At 56.2% G+C, this 21583-nt stretch overlaps 7 protein-coding genes across 7 annotated transcripts; 3 read left to right on the top strand and 4 right to left on the bottom strand.

The window, feature by feature from the left end:
• Window positions 1-736: 736 nt before the first annotated feature.
• On the top strand, window positions 737-1033 carry INS49_011347 (uncharacterized protein; the record flags this gene model as incomplete). Its single annotated transcript, XM_043172065.1, has 2 exons — window positions 737-825; window positions 913-1033. The coding sequence occupies 2 exons, from the start codon at window positions 737-739 to the stop codon at window positions 1031-1033; spliced, it is 210 nt and encodes a 69-aa protein (XP_043023810.1).
• Window positions 1034-5104: 4071 nt separating this feature from the next.
• Window positions 5105-7763, bottom strand: INS49_011346 (uncharacterized protein; the record flags this gene model as incomplete). Its single annotated transcript, XM_043172064.1, has 7 exons — window positions 5105-5305; window positions 5489-5947; window positions 6100-6176; window positions 6258-6776; window positions 6895-6914; window positions 7362-7446; window positions 7529-7763. 7 exons carry the CDS (start codon window positions 7761-7763, stop codon window positions 5105-5107), a joined length of 1596 nt encoding a protein of 531 aa, XP_043023809.1.
• Window positions 7764-9337: 1574 nt separating this feature from the next.
• On the bottom strand, window positions 9338-12919 carry INS49_011345 (uncharacterized protein; the record flags this gene model as incomplete). Its single annotated transcript, XM_043172063.1, has 7 exons — window positions 9338-9581; window positions 9634-10903; window positions 10954-12432; window positions 12489-12560; window positions 12617-12689; window positions 12751-12780; window positions 12854-12919. 7 exons carry the CDS (start codon window positions 12917-12919, stop codon window positions 9338-9340), a joined length of 3234 nt encoding a protein of 1077 aa, XP_043023808.1.
• An 841-nt stretch (window positions 12920-13760) lies between these two features.
• INS49_011344 (uncharacterized protein) lies at window positions 13761-15244 on the bottom strand (the record flags this gene model as incomplete). Its single annotated transcript, XM_043172062.1, has 4 exons — window positions 13761-14206; window positions 14267-14892; window positions 14953-15033; window positions 15156-15244. The coding sequence occupies 4 exons, from the start codon at window positions 15242-15244 to the stop codon at window positions 13761-13763; spliced, it is 1242 nt and encodes a 413-aa protein (XP_043023807.1).
• A 1045-nt stretch (window positions 15245-16289) lies between these two features.
• INS49_011343 (uncharacterized protein) lies at window positions 16290-17139 on the top strand (the record flags this gene model as incomplete). The annotated part of the gene is made up of 4 exons (XM_043172061.1): window positions 16290-16358; window positions 16482-16901; window positions 16959-16967; window positions 17017-17139. The coding sequence occupies 4 exons, from the start codon at window positions 16290-16292 to the stop codon at window positions 17137-17139; spliced, it is 621 nt and encodes a 206-aa protein (XP_043023806.1).
• A 374-nt stretch (window positions 17140-17513) lies between these two features.
• On the bottom strand, window positions 17514-19730 carry INS49_011342 (uncharacterized protein; the record flags this gene model as incomplete). The annotated part of the gene is made up of 3 exons (XM_043172060.1): window positions 17514-19119; window positions 19178-19634; window positions 19706-19730. 3 exons carry the CDS (start codon window positions 19728-19730, stop codon window positions 17514-17516), a joined length of 2088 nt encoding a protein of 695 aa, XP_043023805.1.
• A 433-nt stretch (window positions 19731-20163) lies between these two features.
• On the top strand, window positions 20164-20721 carry INS49_011341 (uncharacterized protein; the record flags this gene model as incomplete). The annotated part of the gene is made up of 3 exons (XM_043172059.1): window positions 20164-20383; window positions 20461-20520; window positions 20591-20721. 3 exons carry the CDS (start codon window positions 20164-20166, stop codon window positions 20719-20721), a joined length of 411 nt encoding a protein of 136 aa, XP_043023804.1.
• Between the last annotated feature and the right edge of the window lie 862 nt (window positions 20722-21583).

Here is a 21583-nt window from a genome sequence, read left to right as displayed (position 1 = left end):
CTGGCTGGGCTTGCCAGGGAGAGACGTCGAAATCTTCACGGCTAACCACCGAAAAGAATCAATTTGCCACCTCTGACCGGGAAGCCTGAGATGATGGACGTTCTGGCCTGCCTCCTGCCCCTTGCAGTCGTCTGCAGGCATTCCTATTCCCCGGACCAGATTCACCAGCTGCTTGGTTCTGATGGGCGCGTTGTTTCCGTTTGAGCATGCCTTACCGGGGAATTCTCACTCATATGTGGTGCTACAAAACACGGAAAGGCCCGCCTCGTACATGGCGCTCGGTGTGTTTCTGACCTGACTTGCATGCAAGCCTCGACTGGCCCTACATTCTGGAGCTCGGCCCCGCCTAACCTGCTTGTCGGCCGCCAGCCCATCCTGATGATGACAAGACGCCGGCCCCTTGGCTGACTGCGACAAAAGCCGAGCAGAAGACTTTTCACGAAGCTGCATTTTATCAATTTGTGGTGGGAAGTGAGTCAGCGGACAAGGGCAAAGGGAGCGGAGCACTACCCGCGTAAATCAGCTTTATTTTTGGCAAGGCTAGATGACGTTGATCCAGGCGATCCATCTCGGCAGGGCCCTGTCAACCGAGATTTGGTGGGAAGATGGCCTAGAAGAAAACAGGAAGTGATCAGATGGATGGATTTCGATCGATGCGCTCTCCTGCGAGTGCTTCCAGCGCTGCATACCACGTGCAGCTGCTGTCAACAGTGAAGGCAGCCACAGTGGCCTCCCAATGGCAATATTCATATCCAGCTCCCCAGTCTCCTACGGACGCACCCACGCCTCATCCACAGCGACCGACATCATTAACTTAGTTGATGAGTACGACTTCGGGCTCCGACTTTCGGGTCGACGATGAAGCGTCTTCTGCAGAGAAATAAAAACAGGCTCACAAAAGCGTCGTTCCAGGCCGCCGGCGACATTTGAGTACACCAACGGAGTCAAACTCTTCATCGAGGGGGAGTCCTTGAAGAAAATAGCGGAAGCCATGTCGCCAGCAGGGATCCGGCCGGGGTATAAGAGGGACTGATTGGTTCTTGCGCTAGGTTCCGTCCTGTCAAAACTCCTAAGCGCGGGCGGGCGGATGATCAACGCCATTTCGGACAGATTATTGATCGCCCACTGCTCCAGAGGACGGATATTAGGTCCTTTCCGAGCTCGACGACGGCGCCGGCGCGGTATGCTGGCCCTGCGAAATCTGCGAAATCCGCGAGGACCTGCCTGACTCATCATTACTGGCCGGCCACCAGGATAGAAGCGACATGGCTTTACAATTCTCATTCACCCAGCTATGGCCACTATCGTCGACGACGTGACTCGGGCTCTCGCAGATTTCGTCATCGTGTTCGTTCAGTACTGTGGATGCTCAGAGACAGAGCAGCTTTCTTTGTGCAACCCCCACGCGGATCTTCATCGTCCGTGAAGAGGCCTCATCTTGCGCTTCTTCGCGGAAGATGCTTTCGAAACATGGTCATGCTAGTGCTTACCGTGCGTGGGTGGTGGTGTCGAGGTTGGGGCACCAAAAAATTCTGATGCCGTGCCACAGCCTCAGCATTGGAACCGGAGACTCTCGAGTACCGGTGGCCGGGGCTCGACCGTCTCCCTTACTTTACTATGTACAGGCCACCAGGCCGGGTACTTACGGCCCTCGAGGGATCGGTTTCAGGGCTCGGCGGATGAAAATGGCTGAAGGAGTCAGCGATTGAGGCTGAACATGCCAGTGCGAGAAAACTCTTCAATTCCTCTCTGCCTCGGGGTCTGGGATCGGTCGACAACACCAATGCCAGAACACACACCCCCCGGTGTCAATGATGCAGAGACCTCGTTGTTTTTCTACCCACGCCAGGAGGATGAGACTCCTTGTCCCTCCAATTCCAGAGGGCGCTGCAAGTGCAACCACCACCACCAACATTTAACTGGCCCGTCACGGCTGCCGATATCGACATGTCGTTTCCCCCCCGCATTTCCGCAAGGGGGAAGAAGCAATGAAGGGGAAGAGGCGCACCCACAGGCGACTTACTACTGCTCATGGCGTGTACGGTGCGGCAGTGACCTCTTTGGCTCAACCACATCACACCACACACATTCGTCAGCAAGCTGTTGGAATGTTGAATCGCCTGATTCGGTGGCGGCAGCCAACCGGTCATCCACCGCAGGGTGTTCTATTAATGCCTGCCGGGCAACGGAGCGGCCCCTGTTACGAGACAACATTCCAGTACCATGCTCTTGGGACCACTGGCAGGGGGCAAAAGGACATGACCTACCTACGCTCATCTGCATGGGCTGAGCTCCAGGCTAGCCGTCAATGAAGAGTCCCCGGCGACTAAATAGGACACAGGATTCGTGTTGCGGGACCAACGACTGCATATGTTCCAGCCGTATGGCTCCACCCGGTCTCCACCACCGAAGGGCTGCGACATACACGAATAGGTCGAGCACGTTGAATTAGCAACGACAAGGCATCAGAAGCAGTCCAACAATGCCGGGACGCGGCTCAGTTTTGTGGGGGGTTGGTATGTGATACGTCGTGACTGCAGTGTTCAGCCGGCGGATACTGTTAGGCATCCTGCGAACCACACAAGGCTGATGCCTCGCTCGCCGGACGGCACAGAAAGCACACGCCCCTAGCTTGTACGGAGCAGGTCTCGTCTTTCAATAATCATACTTCTTTTTATTATACCTCTACCGAACTGCCTACGGCAATGGATCACTACTGCAAACTCCCTTGAAAAAGCACTGGATGGTATATCACTTTCCTCTTTGGGTCAAAAATCCGCTGCCGGGTCGCCTTGCCTGCCTGGTCGCCTGCCGCTTGCCTTCAATGGTCCCATCTGGCGAACACTCCCTCCTCTCCTTGCGGCGCCAACCATCATCGTCGTTGGAGCTGAGCTGAGGCCGAGTTCTTTCCCTGGCTCGGTATTGTTGCCGCTGTCAGAGACAACGGGTGGCCTGGCCAACGAAACGAATGCCTAGGTTCCGTTCGACTCAATTGGGCCTCGTGCATCCAGGGACGTTTATGCGAATCCGACTCGACACCATCGGCCAACATCACAAAACAACAGGCCTCTTCAGCTGGAGACATTAATACACCGGAGCGAAAGCCGCTAGTAGGCAAGGTATGCCGGCAAATTCCATCCATCCTAATGGGGTCTGGTGCTGAGGCCGTACACTCATTGGCACAAGGTGCCCACCTTCAGGCTGCCTAACTGGCCCCAGCGTACGATTGCAGCACCCGTCATGCGGGCCACGGCGTTCTCGTCACCAACCCTTAGTGCTCTGCGCACGCCACTCCAGCCTCGCCATGCTGAGGAAGGCTTGGTATCTGTCCCAGCAGTCTGGAGCTGCCCGTGACCACCGACGCCGTGCATCGACTTGCCTGCCTGGAGCCGTGGGCTAGTGGTGTATGATATATCACAACGGGGTTCTCCTCCCTGCCTCGCCGCCGCCACAGGTGAAGCCGGCGCAAGCTAGTGGGGGCTAGCTCTTTGACGATGGCCGCCCGAGGGTGTCCTCATGATTGTTTGCCACGAGCTCTGCCTGCCCGCGAACTCGGTCCGCATGGTCAGTAGCCAGCCAGGCCCGGGCGAGCTCTCTGGTCCCCTCCCACCCTTTGGCGATGCGAGCAAGAATCAACGACCTTGTCAGACTAATCCTCAGCCTGAGTCTAGACCCTTTGCTTCTGCGGGCCTGCAGCTATCCAATGAGCCGCAGCGTCGGCTATTCTTGCTGTGCCTACGCTCTCGGCTGCCGTCGGTCGCACTGGAGGTCGTTCGTGGCCTTCTGAGGCCAGGGGCGAGGGTGAAATTACCCTGTTGGCCTCGCGGCACAGTAGCTAATGCATAGACATGTATGTATGTATGTATGTGCATAGACACGCTTTAATCCGCCGGCCGATCGCCCCGCCTTGCGAGCCGTTGCCAACTCGCAGACGGTATATTCCTTACAGCAGGCTGCACGATGATGTGGCTCTTACTCTTCAGACGTGTTGTCTTGAGTGCATCCTGTCGTTTACAACCTGACAGGTCAAGGTGGAGACTCCACGCTTTTATTATTATGCATGGTCAGCCAGACAAGGTTTCACCCAAGCTGGTTCGCCCGTGAAAAACTGGGGAAGCCAACGAGAGACATTGAGATGTTGACAGCTGCTGCCGTCTGACGGCAGCATCTTCAAACATCATGTTGTGCAACACATATTCGTGTATGGTGGCGGGATGCGAAACGCCCACTGGGGCAGATCCCTCCAGGACGGAGGGCATATTGATGGTCTAATATGCCGACAGGCTCGCCACCTGGACTGCTCTCCCTGGTTTTGTGCAATGAAAATGATGTTAGGCGAGATGGAGAGAAGAAACGCTGCCCACCTGCAATCTACTCGCCTCACCGCGGGCGAATCAAGGGCACCCCGACGGCTTTCCCTTTCCAGCGAGACCTGCATCTTCGAGTCACTGGGTACACTATCCTCCGTGTAACATTGCTCGGTGAACGTGCAATTCCCCCTCGCCCCAGAAGGTGACTGATCAACTATCACAAAATGCTGGCTGGGCAGCTGGGGCGGGCCCTGCGCCGGCGTACAGGCGTGTTCGAGGGTGCACGCAGCCGCACTCCGATCAGATGACCGCGGCCCATTCACTCGTTGCTCAGGGGAATCTCGGGAGTGTCACTTTTGTCATTGAACAACTGGTCCTCCCTGCCGTAGCGGGCGCGATCATGTGGCCACGCAATGTGCTACACCCCCGAATCCCCGGCAGCGACCTGCGAAACAGAAATGCGCAACGCCTCCCCCCCCCCCCCCCCCCGGATGAGGTACAGAAATGCACAGGGCTTGTCATGTTCCACAACATTAGGTCCGTTCCCTCCCCCTCTTTGCACAGCACCTCCCTCTCACAGCAACAACGACGACAATAGCAATAGCAGCAACAGCAAGACAGTAAGTCTAGGCCCCTCGGAAGCCTCAGGGTAACGAAAAAGACCCGCGAGGAGAAGCCGCACGCCCGGCTTCGGTTGGACCACCATCATATTATCGACTCACTCCCACGTGGACAAGATCGGGCGACTGTTCACGCCTCCCTGTGCGCGAAAAAGTGGTGAACCCATGGCATTTCTAGGACGGCAGGGTCACCCTAAAGACTAGTGCTTGGGTGTCCAGGTTGAAGCCGCTATTGTCAGCGTACTGATATTGCCCAAAGTTGAGACGCCCGTCCTGGGTAATGAAGTCGTTGTCGCTGAGGCTGATTATGAAGTAGTCCTCCCCGTGGCTCTCAGGGTCGACCGGCGCAAGTGCTATCGACTCCCACTTTTCGTTCTGATGCCGTATGTCGATGTTAGCATCGACCACCTGGAACTTGCCGCTGTAGAAAATTTTCCCGCATACAACGGGGGGCCATGTTGCAGGTGGCGAGAAAGACAAGCGCCTCGAAGCGTAGTACGCATGAATGTGAGTGTGCCCTTGTGGCACGTATGATCTTTTGAGGGATTTTCCACTTACAAGCAGACCACTGTCCTGGTGTCCCCCGTTGTGGACGCCAAATTTGCCCAGCTCGCTGTTCACGTTGAAGTCCAGGAAGGAGCAGTACGCCGCTGGGCTGATCGCCTTGTCTAGTTTGCCCTTGGCGCTCGCGACCGCGCACTCCTCGCAGTCGTACTCGCTGCCCTTGATGTCCGTGGCGTTGGCGACGTCGAAGACATCGATGTGGCGGTACACGGACAGGGACTCGTCCTGGCCGTGGCCGAAGCCGCTGTCCCTCGCCAGGACTAGGAACTGGCCGTTGGGAAGCGCGTGCACCTCGGACTGGGAAGCTACCTTGGGGTTCTTTGAGGCCTTGGCCGTGTAGTCGTTGTACAGGGGAAGAGGCACAACGTGCTCAGATGTGTAGGCTGGGGCCAGCCTGTCCGAGACGTCGTAGGTTAGGAAGCGGGTATATCGCTCGGTTTGGGATGAGAGACCCTATGGGCAACGGTCAGCTCCTGGACTCAAGATCTAGGTCGTAGCCTAGCCAGATCATCGGACTTCAAAGCCCATGAAGTTGAACTTCGTTTCCTGCCCTTTGGCCCATGATGTCCTGTGAGTGAAGGTCTCTTGGGAATTATTGAACTTACACCTTCCTGGTTGGCTGCGGCCTGCAGTAAGAGGTAGAGCGTCCTGCCGTCAGCAGAGGCGGACAGACCTTCGAAGCCTATGTGCGATTTCAGTAACGGTGCCCCCATTGCCTCTTTCCCTCCATCTTGGGAATCCGCTTGGGCTGAGTAACACTGACCATGGTTGTTGTTCCTCCCCGTGGGGTTGTCAGCGGGTATCACGTCGTCTCCGGAGCCATCATCCTCATATGCGGGCGGCGAATCAGCCGAGAAAGAATCAGAGCCGTTCCTCTTCGGTATGATGGCCTCTGGGGGCCTGATGGCCGAGATGATGGTCCCGTTCGAGTCGAAGAGCCAGACGTACGGACCATACTCGTCACTGACCCAGAAAGTCCCATCATCGTTAATGACCAAGCCCTCGCTGTCCACGGAGATACGCTCAGTAGTGGTCCCGTTGGTGATGTCGGCTCCGAATCCATCCCCGGTGTATGTTGCAGCAGGTAGTTGTGGGAACCCATCGTATTCCAGACCGCCCGAGCCGTCTGCGTCTAGGCCGGTTGTTGGTTGCCCATCGGGTCCGCTCAAGAGGATCGTGTCGACGTAGTCGAAATTGAGGTTGGGCGATGCTGGGCTGTCGATGGTGGCATTGGGTTGAGGGACTAAAGTGATATGGAACTTGTGAACGCGGTTGATGAAGTCTTCAACACGTGCTTGTCAGTAATCTGAACAGTCATGGCGTAGTATGGAATTTCGGCCGGGGTTCTCCATTGCCTCGATAGATCATTCCTGTGAAGTGGAGGCAGCTGTTCGACATACTGAGAGTTCCTTGCGTGTTCCTGTATATGGAGTCAGCCTCTTAGTACATGTCTTGAAATTCAAACGATTGACGTTAGATACGTCGAGGTGAGTGTCGAGAAGCCGTAGGCTAGGTATCTGATGTCTGATCTTCTCTGATCTGGTAATTGCAACTGTGCCATACCCAAGTAGAAACAGACATAGGCCGTCACCTCACCTCGAAATACCGTAGCTCTAGTCACGAGGAGCAACAATCTGGAAAGCCCTCATCCAGGGGCCACATGCTGGCAACATCATTTCAGCCCAGAGGAGTGTTGCCCATGATGTCCAAGACAAGAGATACTCGCTCATACCTCAGCCTTCCGCCAGGGTGTTGAAAAGTTTGAGGCCAGCACTCGCCAGCCCGTTCTCAACACTGAGGTCTCTCTTTCCACGTGATGATTCTATCAGTGTGCAAAAGACTAGCCTGTGGCTAGGAACTCGCTCACCAGCCTCTATCCGGCGACGTCCACAACAGCCCTTCGTAACCCAGGCCATCATCGGTCTTCTTCCACGAGCTCTGGTCCAAGGCGACTAAGGTAGGTCAGTATAACTTCGCTCCGCATGTCTTCGGACCCGAGCCCAGGTTGCCTTCGTTGCAGGATCCGGCACTCACTTGCGCTGCCGATGCCGCCGATGGTGTCCCCGAACTTATCCGTCGCGTTACTGGGGATGATGCCGTAGCCTGCTAGCTCGTTGTAAGAGTACGACTTCCCGTTGCAATTCGTGCTGTTCACGGGTGTCCCGTCGATACTGCTGTGCCTCAGGCCACCTCCGGCGGCGCGGCCCAGGACGGGGGATACCGCTGCGGCAGCAACAGCCAGGACGGTGAGTTGAGTCGGGAGTATCATGGTTAATGTTGATGAGCAGTATCCTGACCAGACAATAGGGAAACAAAAAAGAGCAGCACGGTGACCAAGTCCTCTATCGTGCCTAGACGGCAGAACAGGATCAAGGCCCTTTACCTCCTCGATGGACAGCCCGTACTTGTCGTCGCCAGGATACGCTCACGATGGCAGGCGAATAAGGAGGCGAAGAACATGGTTTCACACCCGGGGCGCTATCGCGGGAGCAGCCGAAAGTGAAATGACCTCGTTGCCAGCATCCAATGCACCTGCGCGTCGCTACTTGTAGGTTGCCACACCCTTCCTGGGCGGCCCTCTCGAAGGGCTATCCCACCTACTACTGTACATGCGGCAGAACGGGTCCGTGTGTGCTAATACAGCGGTCTGCCGAAAGGAGAAGCGCAGGAGCGGGCCCAGATGCCAAGTGCGGTTGGCTCATTGCTAGAACTGGAGGAAAATGACGCCCAGGGGCGATGTCGTCCAGCACAGGGTGGGATGCGTTCGCTGGGGAGGAGTAGGGCAACTGACCGTGCTGGACATCGTACCCCTGGCGGGCGGGAAGTCCGTAGCGGCACACTCGGCACACGCACTCTCGGGGTCGTCATTGGACGTACCCCCGGAATGCTCGAGATGAACCCAGATTTGAACATGTTCTGCTCGGTCAAACCACCTGCGTTAGTCGCTTTATTAGTCCAACCCATACCTGAGGAGCATCGTTGGGCGTGTACCCGGGGGAGTTCTCATGCTGCAGATCCTCATTGCGACGCTATCACGTTGGACGTCTGGCACGTCCTATTCGCTCGTCATCTTGGGGCCAAATATCAACATCGTTGACCAACGACGACGTCGAGCACGTGGACAGTTGCTGTTTTTCTGCTTGGGTCGCAGGCATGACCCTTCCTGCCCACGACGGGCTCAAAAGCTGCCTTCATACAAGCAGGTCTGCAATATAGGACGAAGATGGAGAAGATCGCCTCTGGCGATGAGCACTTCTGACGGACTTTTGGCATCTGTCTACTCTGGATTATTTAGCTAAGTCGAACAAACCCCATGAGTCATCGACATGCGCCCCTCAGCATCCGGCATGGCGGTCGTCGACCGACCAGCTAAGCCGACTCCTTCCGGCAGACCAGAGTTCCTCCGTCAATTTCCTACACAAGAAGAGCCCCGTCTCGATACTTTTCTCCCTCGAGGTTGCCGCCCTCTCGCGCGAATACCATCTGTTGCTTCTAGACGAGTCAGCGGAGAAGGCTGTGTCTTCTCCTCGAATGATCTCTTAGCTGCCCCTGTCCCTACCAGCCTCGTGCCGGTTCTTCCTCTATGTGGTATCATACAAAATGGAATAGGGAATGTGTATTTTCGGGTGTGTCCGCGGCTGCAGATCACTCCCCGCCCCTTTCCCCCCCCCCCCGGTTTCGTCCCGCGCCATCCCTTGGCCGTGCCCTCTCATCGTCCTCCGGCAGTCAAAGACCGTAGACGTCCCAGCCGTCAAGAACGCCCGACGGACCCTCTGGGCCGCTAGACTCCTCAGTGCCCGCGACGTTTGGCGGTGCGAATTCGTTGCGAAACTCTTGTCTGAGTCACAGCTCGTCGTCATCGTTCTCCAGCTCCGACGGCTTCATGAGGCCGCCAACCTTCGATCTCCGGTCCAGGTCTGCCTGTTGCTTGGCAGCATCTTCTTTCTCCTTCTCAACTTGGTACAACTCGGCGTTGTCTCCAGCGTACTCCTTCATCGAAATGAGGAAGTCACGCAGGTGAAGCCGGAACTTGTCATACTGCGTGTTAAGCGCGAATAGCCCCTCAACAAAGGCAGCGATTTGTGGCCTGAAACGATGTTAGTGGATGTCATTAGCAGAAACATAGTGGTAGCACTCACGCTTGGAGGTTGTTGAACGCGTTTGCCAATAATGTCGCCACAAAGTTTCCGAGGAATTCGCGGTTCGAGGTGCCTGCCTGGGCCATCTCCGGCTGATAGATAGGGCCCTGGATCTTTGAAGCGGTTCCATCAGCTGGTTGCACAAAGTAGAACATGCGCATGAGCAACATCGACTGAGTCTTGAACCCGGCCTTGTGATCCTGGTCCGTGACCACGAAGAAGACGTCCTGCAGGATCGGCGTGAAGAACTGGTTGAAGAATGCGTTGGACGTCGAAACATCGGTTTTTTCGGCGATGTTGTTGATCAGCTCAAGACACATGTTAAGGCCTGCTGCTTCAACATCGCGATTATCGTGTTTGCTAGCCCACATGCACGAGTCAATGACAAACTTGAACTGTCGGTTGTCCAACTTCAACAGCGCAGGGAAGCAGTTCAGGTTGATCGCCCTCAGTAGGTTGAAGAACTCGACCCGATGCTCTGGGAACTCCGAGAAATCCTTGTTGATCATGTCCAGCGTGCATTCAAACACATTCTCCATGATGGCCGGTACTTGGTCCTCCATGAGAGAGGACAACTTGGAGATGACAGCAGTCATGGCCCTCAGAACCTCCGCATCACGGGCACCAGGCACGTTACGGTTGTAGTCGACAAGGACGCAGTCGAGCAGAGGCGGGACCATCTGGGTTCGCACGGCTGTGTGATCCTCGGCCTTGTCCACGTACGTCTCGATCAACTTCAAAATCTCCTTCTTGATCGTCCGCAAGCCTCGAACCTTCGGCATCTTGGTGGCGATCTCTCCTTCCTTTGCGACGGATTCAGAGATCAGCTGGCTCGTTGCCCTGTACATCTGCAGCATGTCGTGGTAGATACGGCCAATCTGCGGGAAGAAGTACGACCCGACCGACGAACAAGCTGAAACATTGGTCTTCATGATGTTCCCAATGATCTTGATCGTGTCGGCGTCTTGGAGGATGGCCGGGTTCACCGTTGCTTGCTTGATGATCTCATCCCAGGCAGCGTTGGGGTGCTGCATAAGCTCCGCCAAAAGTCGCTCCTGCTGGTTGCGGTTGCCCTGGGCCGCCACCATATAGCCGCAGGCCTCGTAGAAGGTATGCACTTGCTGAGGGGTGAGATCGCCCGTGATCTTGGGAAGGTTCCTAACGATTTCCTCGATGAAGGGTTCGTGCTCACTAGGCTGCAGGGCAACGAAATGACGCTTGCAAGACTTGGCTATCTTGATGAACGTATCGCATGCCATATCCTGAACACCTGTAACGATTGTCAGCTGTGACGTAGGATAGCGACAAGAAGCAACATACCTTCATGGGACTCGTGCATGAACTCAAACAACTTGTTCACGACCGTCTTTAGGAATTTCCAATGAGCCTTCAAGAAGCGAGGGTACTGGCCGACAATGTACATAATATTGGATGCGACCACGGCCTTGTTGTCCTTGCCACGCTTCATCTCGGTGAGACCAAGCAGATCTTTAATCACGGTGACCAGGAAGCGCTTTTCTGTCTCCTCGTTCATGGCCAGGGAAATCGATCCGATGGCCCAGCACAGGACGTTGCAGTTGTGCCAGGACCATTCCGAACCGTCGACCTGCTTGGCGAGCTTGTCTGTCATGATCTGTTCTGTATCGACGACGTCCAGGTGGGTCAGGTAGACGAGACACTCGCGGATGGTCTTGTATAGCTGCACTGTGTCGCTTTCCTTCACGAATTCCCGCACGATCTCGCCTTCCTCGTTCTCGACAATCAGAACCTCCTCAGGGCGAACCATCTTCTCGATCATAACGACTCGAAGGTTGGACAAGACCTCCTGGTATTTGTGCTTCCGCAAGGGGTAGTTGTTTAGAAGCGCGGGATTTGGTGCGCCACCTGACATGGCTCCCATGGCCATCAGTGGGTTGTCGCCGATGGGAAGGGACTGCATTTCCTCGTAGAGCTCCTGGACCAGCTTCAGCCAGTAATCCAGGCAAATCTTGAAAATTTCTCGGTCATCGATCTGAGAGATACGAATCAGGTAGTAGTGAGCATGGGAGAGGTAGTCGCGATTGGGCAGGTTCTCAATCAGGTTCAAGTGCATGGAGAAGAAATTCGTCAGAAAAAGAGCCAAATTCTGCACGAACTGCTGGTCTCGGGAGTTACTTTGTGGGTATGTCGTCTTGAGGTCCATTTGGATGGGTATAATGGTCGAAATAGTGGTTAGGACCTCAGTAAACATCTTTACAAGCTGCTCGTCGTAGTTGTTGCCCGCCGGGCCCCCAGTCTGGAGGCCGCCAATCTCCGTCAAGCATTGGAGCGTGACGTTGCGGAACTCGGGCACCTCCAGGAAACGTGTCCGCAGAAGTGAGATCAATGGCGTCTCAAAGATATAGCCGAGAGGAATCCAGTTGCAGAACCGAAGCAGTGTCTCTAGTGTCGCCAGTACCAAGCTTGGCTGGGTTGCCGTGTTAAGGATCTCCTGGCAAAGCTGGAAGATCTGAGAGAACTCGTTGCACATGGTCGTCTTCAGACTTCGGGTCTTGGTGGAGGTCATCTGCTCGGCGGAGTAGTCGAAGACCTCCTCGGACAGAAGTCGAAGGATGATCATATTGTTCTCGCAGACCGAGAGGCTCGAATGACAGGCTTGTATGATCTCGTTGATGAAGGTCGGCCAGTTGTGAGGCCACTCCTGCTTCAGGACGGAGATGAGGACGAGGTTAAGCTTGTTGAGCAAGGTTCGCTGGGATCGCAAGGACTCCTCGGTGCTGGAGCACTGCAGGATGAAGGAGACAATGAAGTTGCGGATGCCTGTACCCGGGTCAGCGGGCGATACAGCCAAAGTCTACCAGCTCAGCGTTGCGTACCTTGGCATTGCTCCCTCGGGAGAACCCTCCATCTCGTTGAGATGACGTTGTCGAGAACCTGCAGCGCCAGGTCTTTGCGACTGGTTAGCCCCAACTCGGCATGTTTGGTTTTGCTCTCGTGTACATACACTTCGTCTGTGGGTAGCTCGCCTTGGAGAGGATATCGTCCACCATAAGCCAAGCATCGGGATCCTCCTTGAACTGTAGTCATGACCAGTCAGCGATTGTCGGTTCCGGCATGCGGCGCGACCGGGTGGCTTACCTGGTTCAGAGCGGCCTGGGCGGCTTTTTGCTGTTGGAGGAGAGTATGGTCAGCGACTTTGTCCACAGCAGCCGTGGCAAAGATTAAATAAAGAGAAGCCTACCTGTTCGCCTCGTCCCTCGTAAAAGCTACGGACGAGCACGTCGAGCTCCTCGATAGATATCGCCATGGCGACGGCTTGGCGGCAAGGCAGTGGGAGGTTGGGGTTGTGTGCAGTCGGGTCGAGGTGGTGGTATTTGGCGGAGAGGTGGGACAAGAGGGGAAGAGGCACAAGCACCAAAGATGCTCGCGGAAAAGGAAAAAGGAGGTCTTTGCCCTGGGGTATGGCTGTTCTCTGGTGTGGTGGGAGGGACGTTGCGAGACCGCAAAAGAATGTCGGCTGAGGAGAGGCAGGTCAAGTCAAGAGAGGTGGTAAGCCTTGAGCTTTTGGACGGGAGACAAGAGGCTGCAGCCAGGCCGACCCAACCCACTTGCGCTCGCTCGCGCTACCCCGCCCGGAATTTTGCAGGGGCCAGGTACAGCTAACTACCTAGGTACTAACCACACGTCACTGGCAGCCTGACAGCTCGCGTCTCTCTGCGCATCAGCACTCTAAAAAAGCGCGTCGCTTCAAATCCTCAACTTCAACGGGTGATTCTCGCAGATGACTGGCTGTGGGGCTGGTCACACACTGAGCAGGGGCTGGTTTCGGGGCAGTCTGGTGGTGAGAATACTGCGCTCCCTCAAACCGAACGGAGCTCTTTTCTTCACACTTGCAGGGCGGTGCAGAGCGGGAGTGAGTCCTCGTCAGCAGGTGTTTACTAATGAATGGAAGAACACAGAAGACTCTCCCGGGACTCTCCCAGAAGCGCCAACAGTTCCGCGACAAAACGTTGACATCTAGACTACTGTCTCTATACACACGAGCCGCTTTCTCTTTTTTAATCGTCTCGTGGAAATTCGAATTTTGTCTACCAGTTGCCAGAATCCTGCCTCCCGTAGCGTCTGAGCTGTCATGCCGAGCTCGGGTTTTATGCCTTCTGATATCCACACTCGGTCAGGCCATCTTCCAACGCCTTGAGGGCGCGGTCGATATCGCCTCGCTTTTCATCCGTCACAGAGACGCCCATGTGCCCGAAACGGATGTACTTGGGTGCAATCTCCTTGTGGATGCCGCCAGCAAACACGACATTCCTCTTGGCCAGTGCAGGCAGGATCTCTGCAGCCTTGACATTGTCTGGCAGGTAAATGGCCGTCATGCAGTGAGATCGATCCTCGGGCTTGGACGCCACCTGCTTCAGGCCAAGGGCCTCGACGGCCTTCTTGATCCTGTCGGAGACCTCGGCGTGCTTTGCAAAGCGCGCTGACACAGGCCCAGCAGACAGGATCTGTTTGAGTGCTGTGTTAAGGGCGTGGATCAACTGTGGGGAGGGAGTGGCGAAATAAGAGGGCTTCTTAGCCTCGTAGTTCCTCATAACTGCAAGAGAGTCAGTCCTTGCTCCACCATCTCGCGACTCCGAAATAAGGGAAAACGTACTGGGGGTCCAGTTCTTCATAGACGCGAAATAAGCGCCAATCGGCGCCTTGCGCTCCTCAAACACCTTGATAGCCCGGCCGCTGAACATGGAAATGGACAATCCGGCAGGGCAGCCGATGGCCTTTTGGCTGGCGGTAACGACTCCGTCAAGCTTCCACTTGTCAAAGTCGATCTCCTCGCCGGCGACGGAGCAGACGCCGTCGACGATCAACAAAGTCTCGGGGGATACCCTCTGAACAAGCTCCGAAAGCTCCGGCAGCGTGCTCAACACGCCGGTCGAGGTGTCTACATGGGTGACAGAGATGACCTTGTACTTCTTGGACTTGAGGGCTGCCTCTATCTCGGGCAACTGCGGCCTTGAGCCGACGGCGGGCTTCAACTGGTCGACGTTGGCGCCGTAGACCTTGAAGCAGTCCGCAAAGCTGTCACCAAAGTAGCCGGTGGTCAAGACCAGCACGTTCTCACCGGGCTCAACAAGGTTGGCCGCGACCAGGTCCCAGCCCAGGGTTCCGGAACCCGAGATGACAAAGGGCTGCGAGGAAGGATCCGTTGTCTGGAAGAGCTTCCGCAACATGGACAAGGTATCACCAAACGTGGAGACAAAGCCAGGACCGACATGGCTCTCGCTACGGGATGAAAGTGGTTAATACTCTGCTTCTTCTGTACAACTTGCACGGCTGGGGTACACTGTCGGAAGACGGGCCACACCAAAGCCCCGAACGGGTAGGATGGGCACATAGGCCAACAGCTCCGGCAGCGCGACCCCGCTGTCATGTTCGGCTTCAGAAGCCACTCCTGCGCAGCGCCTGGGTGCCGCTGCAGAGCCATTGGTGTGGCATGCCTTGACACCGTGCCGTGAAGAAGTACAGTAGGATATATCTTGTCTCACCTGTAGTGACTCATAGACTGCAGCACAGCATCGTCAAACTCAATGGGCCCCGGGATGAGCAGGGTGGAGTGTTCTGGCTGGGAAGACATGGTGGCGGGATCCTGTGCTGTTGTTGTAGTAGTCGAGAGGTGTCGTGGTCCTTGCACTCGTGCTTGAGCAGTTGATGATGAAGATGAAGAGGATGAGGATGGTGCTGTTGAAAGCAAGTGATTCGCCGTGAGGGAGAGGCGACGGCTTGCGGAGCTGCCGCGGGGTATCATGGCTATGAGTGACAGGGGCCGAGACCGGTACATTGGGATGTCTTGGAGAGTCTGCTGCCCGGTACCCCAATCGGTGATCGGTGCCGCCCACACAGCACGGAACAAACAGCAAGTGATTGAACAGAAACCACAGATGGAAGTGGTGGAGCACAGGCCTCGTCCTGTTCTCTGCTGTCCTGTGTTGCCCTGTCCTCCACTGTCTATATCTGTTTCAAGCAAGGGAAGCGTGCTGGCAGGCGGGGGCATGAACCGATTTCAACGACATTTGACTAATAACTTGGGCACTCGGGTTGTGTACCGAACTGCCCAGCATTGTCTTTGCCCGAACTGCAACAGACACCGACAAATGGCCTTACTTTGACAACTCGGCTGCCAAGTCCGGGTTTGCTCCGGGCCTCGGGAGGCTGCGGTTGTCCAGCCTGCGAGGTACCAACGTACCTGCGCATCTGCTGCTACCGGCAGGCAGTTCCGGTCGGAGCTACCCCAGCAGCGGAGCGGGACAGACAGGGGTCCTACGTCCAGGTACCAGGCAGTGTATCTTGGTGGTGTAGATGATGTACGGTCGTCAGCCATGAGACGAGGTCTACAACAACTTTAGCTCCAAAGAACAACCACAACCGACGTTACGAGCCGTGCCCTGCCCCCCAGCGTCAGGAGAAGACCCACAGACGACTCCCAAGCATGCAGCAGGTTCCCCGCAACTAACCTTGGAAACCCGCGTGTCTACGACATCACCGGCGCCCCGGCGCCCTGGCCTGCCTCCTGCTGAAGCTCGACCCTCTTGGCCGAGTCGCTCTGGACGCGGTACGAGCCATTGAGGCACGAATCTTCGCCTCGACTCCTTCCTAGTTCCATCACAATACCGAGCGGCACAATGGCTTTCCTCATCCTAGTGATAGGGGACCTCCACATCCCCGATCGAGCTCTCGACATCCCCCCAAAGGTACCTCGCCAACGGCGCGCCCGCGCACACACACACACACACACACACCCCTCATACAAGACACCACCTTAATCCTCACCTCTCCGAAGCGAACAGGACAGCACGCTAACAGTCATCTCGCAGTTCAAAAAGCTCCTCGCCCCGGGCAAGATCTCCCAGTCCCTCTGCCTCGGCAACCTGACCGACAAGCCGACGTACGAGTACCTCCGCTCCATCTCGCCGGACCTCAAGATCGTCAAGGGCCGCTTCGACGTCGAGGCCACCTCCCTGCCCCTGACGCAGGTCGTCGCCCACGGCGGACTGCGCATCGGCTTCCTCGAGGGCTTCACCCTCGTCTCCAGCGAGCCCGACCTGCTGCTGGCCGAGGCCAACAAGCTCGATGTCGACGTCCTCTGCTGGGGCGGCACCCACAAGTTCGAGTGCTTTGAGTACATGGACAAGTTCTTCGTGAACCCGGGCTCCGCCACCGGCGCCTTCTCCACCGGCTGGGGCACCGGCGAGGGCGAGGAGGAGGAGGTCGTGCCGAGCTTCTGCTTGATGGATGTAGGTTGCGCCCCTTTTTGAACGTTGTTGCTGGCCATAGGCGGCACGTGGCCTCAGTGGCGGGCGGTAAGCCCATGTTTGCGGTTACAATTGAGCTGACGCCATCCCGACCTAGGTCCAAGGCATATCACTGACGCTGTATGTGTACCAACTGAGGAAGGATGAGAATGGCGCCGAGAACGTTGCGGTCGAGAAGGTCACGTATACAAAGCCGGTAGAACCGACAGGAGCATCATAGGGGGGTTCACGCGTCTGCACGAGAGAACATCAAGCTGTTGTGACGGACAGGCCGCAACTATTGCAACGGTGGCACACCGTTGAGAACATCATGACAAGGATTCAATGGCTGTGTGGGCTTGTTGGGTCTTCATGGAGAGACAGAGGCGCAGACGGACAAGCGGGAGTCTCATTTCTTCAAGTGCCACATTAGATACTCATAATGCCTCGTTCCAAAACTCGGCCTTACATGCGCTTCCTTTTGTTGCAAAAGAAACCACGCTGGTATCCTGGTTCTATCCATCCATCTCACAAGACCGCTCAAAGCCGCTCGAAACAGACCAGGTACGCCATGCTTGCAATTTCTCCGCAAAGATCGTCCCAGAATTCATTACATTACAACATCATGCTTCGACGCCTCGACGCCTTGTCCTGGAGTAGCGACGATGAAATGTCGCTCGCCGTCTCCAGGCTGGCCTCGTGTGAAGAATCCTCGTCCTGTACATCATCAAGCATGGATGTCTTCTTAGGCGCAGCCATCGACGCCCGTTTCCGGGAGGCCTTCTTCGCATCCACCCCTGATGCCGATTGGTCGTCGGTGCCCACGTTTTTGGCCACTGTGGACCGTCTCGCTCCCTTGCTGCCTCTCCCTTTTGGTTGGGACTCTCTGGGCTGCTCCATCACAGTGGACTCGTCTCGGAATTCGTATGGGTCGATCCCGTGACTCTCCTCGGCGCCACCTTCTTCATCTTGCTCATCTTCCGCCTTCTCTAGCTTTTCAAACAGTTGGCTTTGCCTAGATGATGGCCGCCTTCGCCGCTCGGTCACAGTTTGGCCTACCTGACCAGCTGGCAGTACTTCTTTCATTGAGTCTCTCTGTAATAATGGGCTCGTGACGGGAGGCCGGCGGGCTGCCTCGTTCTCCATGGCGGCTTCGGCTGCCGGAAGCTGAGTTGTCGTCGCTGAACGCGTGAGCTCGCCTTCGGCCGTGGGCTTTGATGCGGACGCCGAGGTGATATGGTGAGCTGAGCTGGTGCGCTTGTATTTGCCTTCTCCAGACACTGCATCCAACATCTCTTTGGTTGGCCGGCGCATCTTATCCCTGAGGTTGGGCTCGGTATAGCTGACAGATGCTCTTACCCTCCTGCTGGGTCGGGAAGTTTCTCCATGAGAGCTGATGTCTGCTGGCGGGGGCGTGTCTCTAGGCTTCTCGCTTGTGGATTTGGTTTCTGGGGTGTCAGGAAAGACAACTCCGGGGTCCGCTGATGGTGTCTCTGGTTCCACTGGTGGTCTTGCCGCCGATGGCCCTGCTGGCTGCAGTGAGGGGAGCTTGATTGGAACAACCCTCTTCTTCTTCAACGGCGCAGCCTTCAGCGAGATCTCCTTGGGTGGATCCGCCATGACCTTCATAAGATCTCCTGTTGTCGCTGATTTGGGAAGCTTCTTCGGTGAGATTACGCCGTCGTTCTTGCTCTTGTCTGCTAGCGGCTGCCTGGGCCGTGTCTTGGTGGGATCTGTGGTCTCGGCCCTCTTCTCGTCAGGCTTGGTTGACGAGTCCTTTGCACTGCGGCGATCCTTCAAATCTCTCACAATGAGTGGTCTATCGGGTACGATCTTGCTGCCAGCCTTCTCCGCGGTCGAGAATGCCCTAGACACTTGGAATTCGTCGTTCTCGTCGCCGAATTTTCTCTTAGAGCCGGCTTTGACGGGAGGATGAACTTGTGTGCGGACTGGCTTAACAGGTCTCGGACCATCCTGCGAGCTCGCCTCCGAGGCCACGCTGGCCTGCTTCGTCGGTTCTACATCAGGCTTTGAAGGGGAGCTGGATGGTAGGAGTGCTTCGATTTTGAGCTTGGGGCTAGGGTGTGAGACGCCAGTTGATCTGCTGGGGCTGTCGACTTTGACTGGTTCTTCAACAAAGCGTGAAGTAGGCGGTGGCCCGAGATCTGGGGACTCGTGTGAATCCTCGGCCTCGGAGCAGATTGCCAGTATTTCATTGTGGCTAAGAGAATGTCAGCATACTGTCTGCGCCAATACTTTACGGTGTTGACTTGGCATACTTCATCGTCCGTCGTGGATACGTTGTGTTTTCTTGGATAGGTGGTAGCCTCCCCTCCTGTAAAGCAGCCATGTCGGCGCTGCTCCTCGAATCCCGTGGCCTCTGCCTCGCTGCTGGGCTACGGTTTATGCTTGCACGCCGTCTGGCGACCGTCGTCCCACCTGGAGAAGAAGGGGCGTGCCTCTTGGCGGCGCGCTCCACCCCCAGCCCCCCGAGCATTGCGCTCCATTCCACGAGCTGAGCCTCCATCTTGGCCTTGATGTCAAGAGCATGGTCGGCGATTCTCTGTGCTTCTCTGCACTCGTCGAGTTCTCGTTCGAGCTCCAGTATGCGCCCATTCAGGGTAAGGTTGTCCGAGAGGAGTCGGCCGCATTCGCTCTCGAGCGACCGGATGCGCAAGGACTGTGCCGAATTGACCCTCGCGATATCTCGATTCTGCCGCAGGAATTTCCTCCTCACTGTTTGCGCACAAACCACGGGTCAGTATGTCGGAATGCCCACGTAAGCTTGGAAGCCAGCGGGCACCTACGCGTTTCAATGCTATCTGTTGACATTGGTACTTCGTTCAGTCTTGCCATCTCTCATAATTGCACCTAGGGCGAGCGGTTGGAGGGCGAAATAAATGTGGTAAGAGGTAGCAATTGAGAAGCTAGAGCGAGTGGATAGGAATGTTCTGTCCTGCTGTCAAGGTGGTCTAAGAAGGTGGTTGGACTGGGTCAAGGAAGTAAAGTGCTCATCCTTTGGTACTATTGGGGGGCTGGCTTTTCTGCACCAAGATGGCACCCGTGCGTTGGCCGAGCAACAGGAGCGGAAGGGATCCTCCCTCCCCCACTATCCAACCACACATGCCATCATCGCGTCGCAAGCTAGGGTCAGGGTCACTCAAGGTGTGCCTCTACCTTGGGTCAATTGAATGTGTTGACATCTGGTGTCCGTCCTCCACCTACCGCCAGACCCAAGGTGTTCACTACGAGGAATACAACCATCATGTCTTTCCCAGCTAGGTCTATCCAGCCGCACATCCGGCAACCCTCGATGGCGGGCTCGGCGTCGTCTGCAGGGCAGTCTCCTGCGTTGGTGGCACGGGTCAACGAGAAGAAGGCCGAGCTCGAGAATCTCCGAGAATTACGCGACCTGAGTGCTGCAGTCGCGTCGCAGATGGAGGCGTTGGAGCAGAAGCTGGGCACATTGTCTGACGGCACCGAAGGTATGGTCTGCAGCCAACAGTCTGCGTGATGTTGTCTCCAACGAGTAAATGGCCCGAGGTCTGACTGAAATCAACAGCGATCGCTCTTGTCATGAGCAACTGGCACAACGTCCTCCGTGCGATCAACATGGCCTCTTGTTAGTTCTCCTCCCCAACCTGCAGTAGTAACATATCGGGGAAAGTCATCTAATAGTCAACTTTTCACAGCCAAACTGCCGAAGCCGCAGACTGATGCAGAAGCAGCGGCAGCTCTGCCACAAACTCTAGTTCGCATTCCAACAGAGCACGCGCCCGCACTGCAGGCCCAGGCCGAGGCCGCCGAGGAAGCAAACGAGTGAGGCCGACGCTCGATTTGCGCAACTAGTCCCTCACTTTGGCTCCAGCGTCCTCGTGGAAAAGTTTGCCTTGGTGTTCAGCTCCCTGGGCTCAACGGACCGACCTTCTCAGGTCCCCCCCCCCAGACTGGATCCGTTTCAGCCCTTGCGACCCCACTACGCAGCAAGTCAGGTTCATGCCGGAGAGCCTAGCTCAAGACCTGACAGCCCTGGACGAACCGCCCTCTACGCAAGTCTATGCTTTGGTGGTGACGGACAATGCCGTCCAAGCCGAAGTTAGCACTTGCTGTCACTGGACGCGTCCGTGGATGGGTGGTGGAAGTATTTCAGCGGTGTTGCTGCGGGGCCGAGACGCCAGTGTCGATGCGACTCCCCTGCCCTCCGACGCACATTCCACGCATTGGTGGATTGTCAGGACAACAGGCAGTCATTATCTGACCCTGCAACGCGTACCTGCAGGCTGCATGTCACCCCGCTCTGAAATCCAGTCATGGTATGCACTGCCGACTCGGCTGAGACCCGACTAGAGAGGGACATGTTCAGTTTCTTGGACTCGACCGGCAGTTGTATGCGTTCAAATACACACGTCCCATAGATACGATCGCAATAAGACGATCCTGCTGCTATGTAGGATTTGCTGTCATGTTCCTGTCATTCCAAGGATTCGCAATTGTGGGCCAAGTGCGGGCACACTTGCAGTCAGTTTCTGGTAATCGATGGTCTCTCACACACACACACACACACACACACACACACACACACACACACACACACCAATTGCACATGCAAGAGCGGCCGACCTCACGCGTTGCCATCGCTCCTGCACCATCTAGTAGCTTTGTTTACTTTTACCCACGCGTTCACC

The sequence above is a fragment of the Diaporthe citri genome (assembly GCF_014595645.1).
Source record: "Diaporthe citri strain NFHF-8-4 chromosome Unknown scaffold_5, whole genome shotgun sequence".
In the NCBI taxonomy this organism is placed as follows: Eukaryota; Fungi; Ascomycota; class Sordariomycetes; order Diaporthales; family Diaporthaceae; genus Diaporthe; species Diaporthe citri.
Note: the sequence above shows the minus strand (reverse complement) of the source record. Positions and strands in the feature narration are given on the sequence as shown.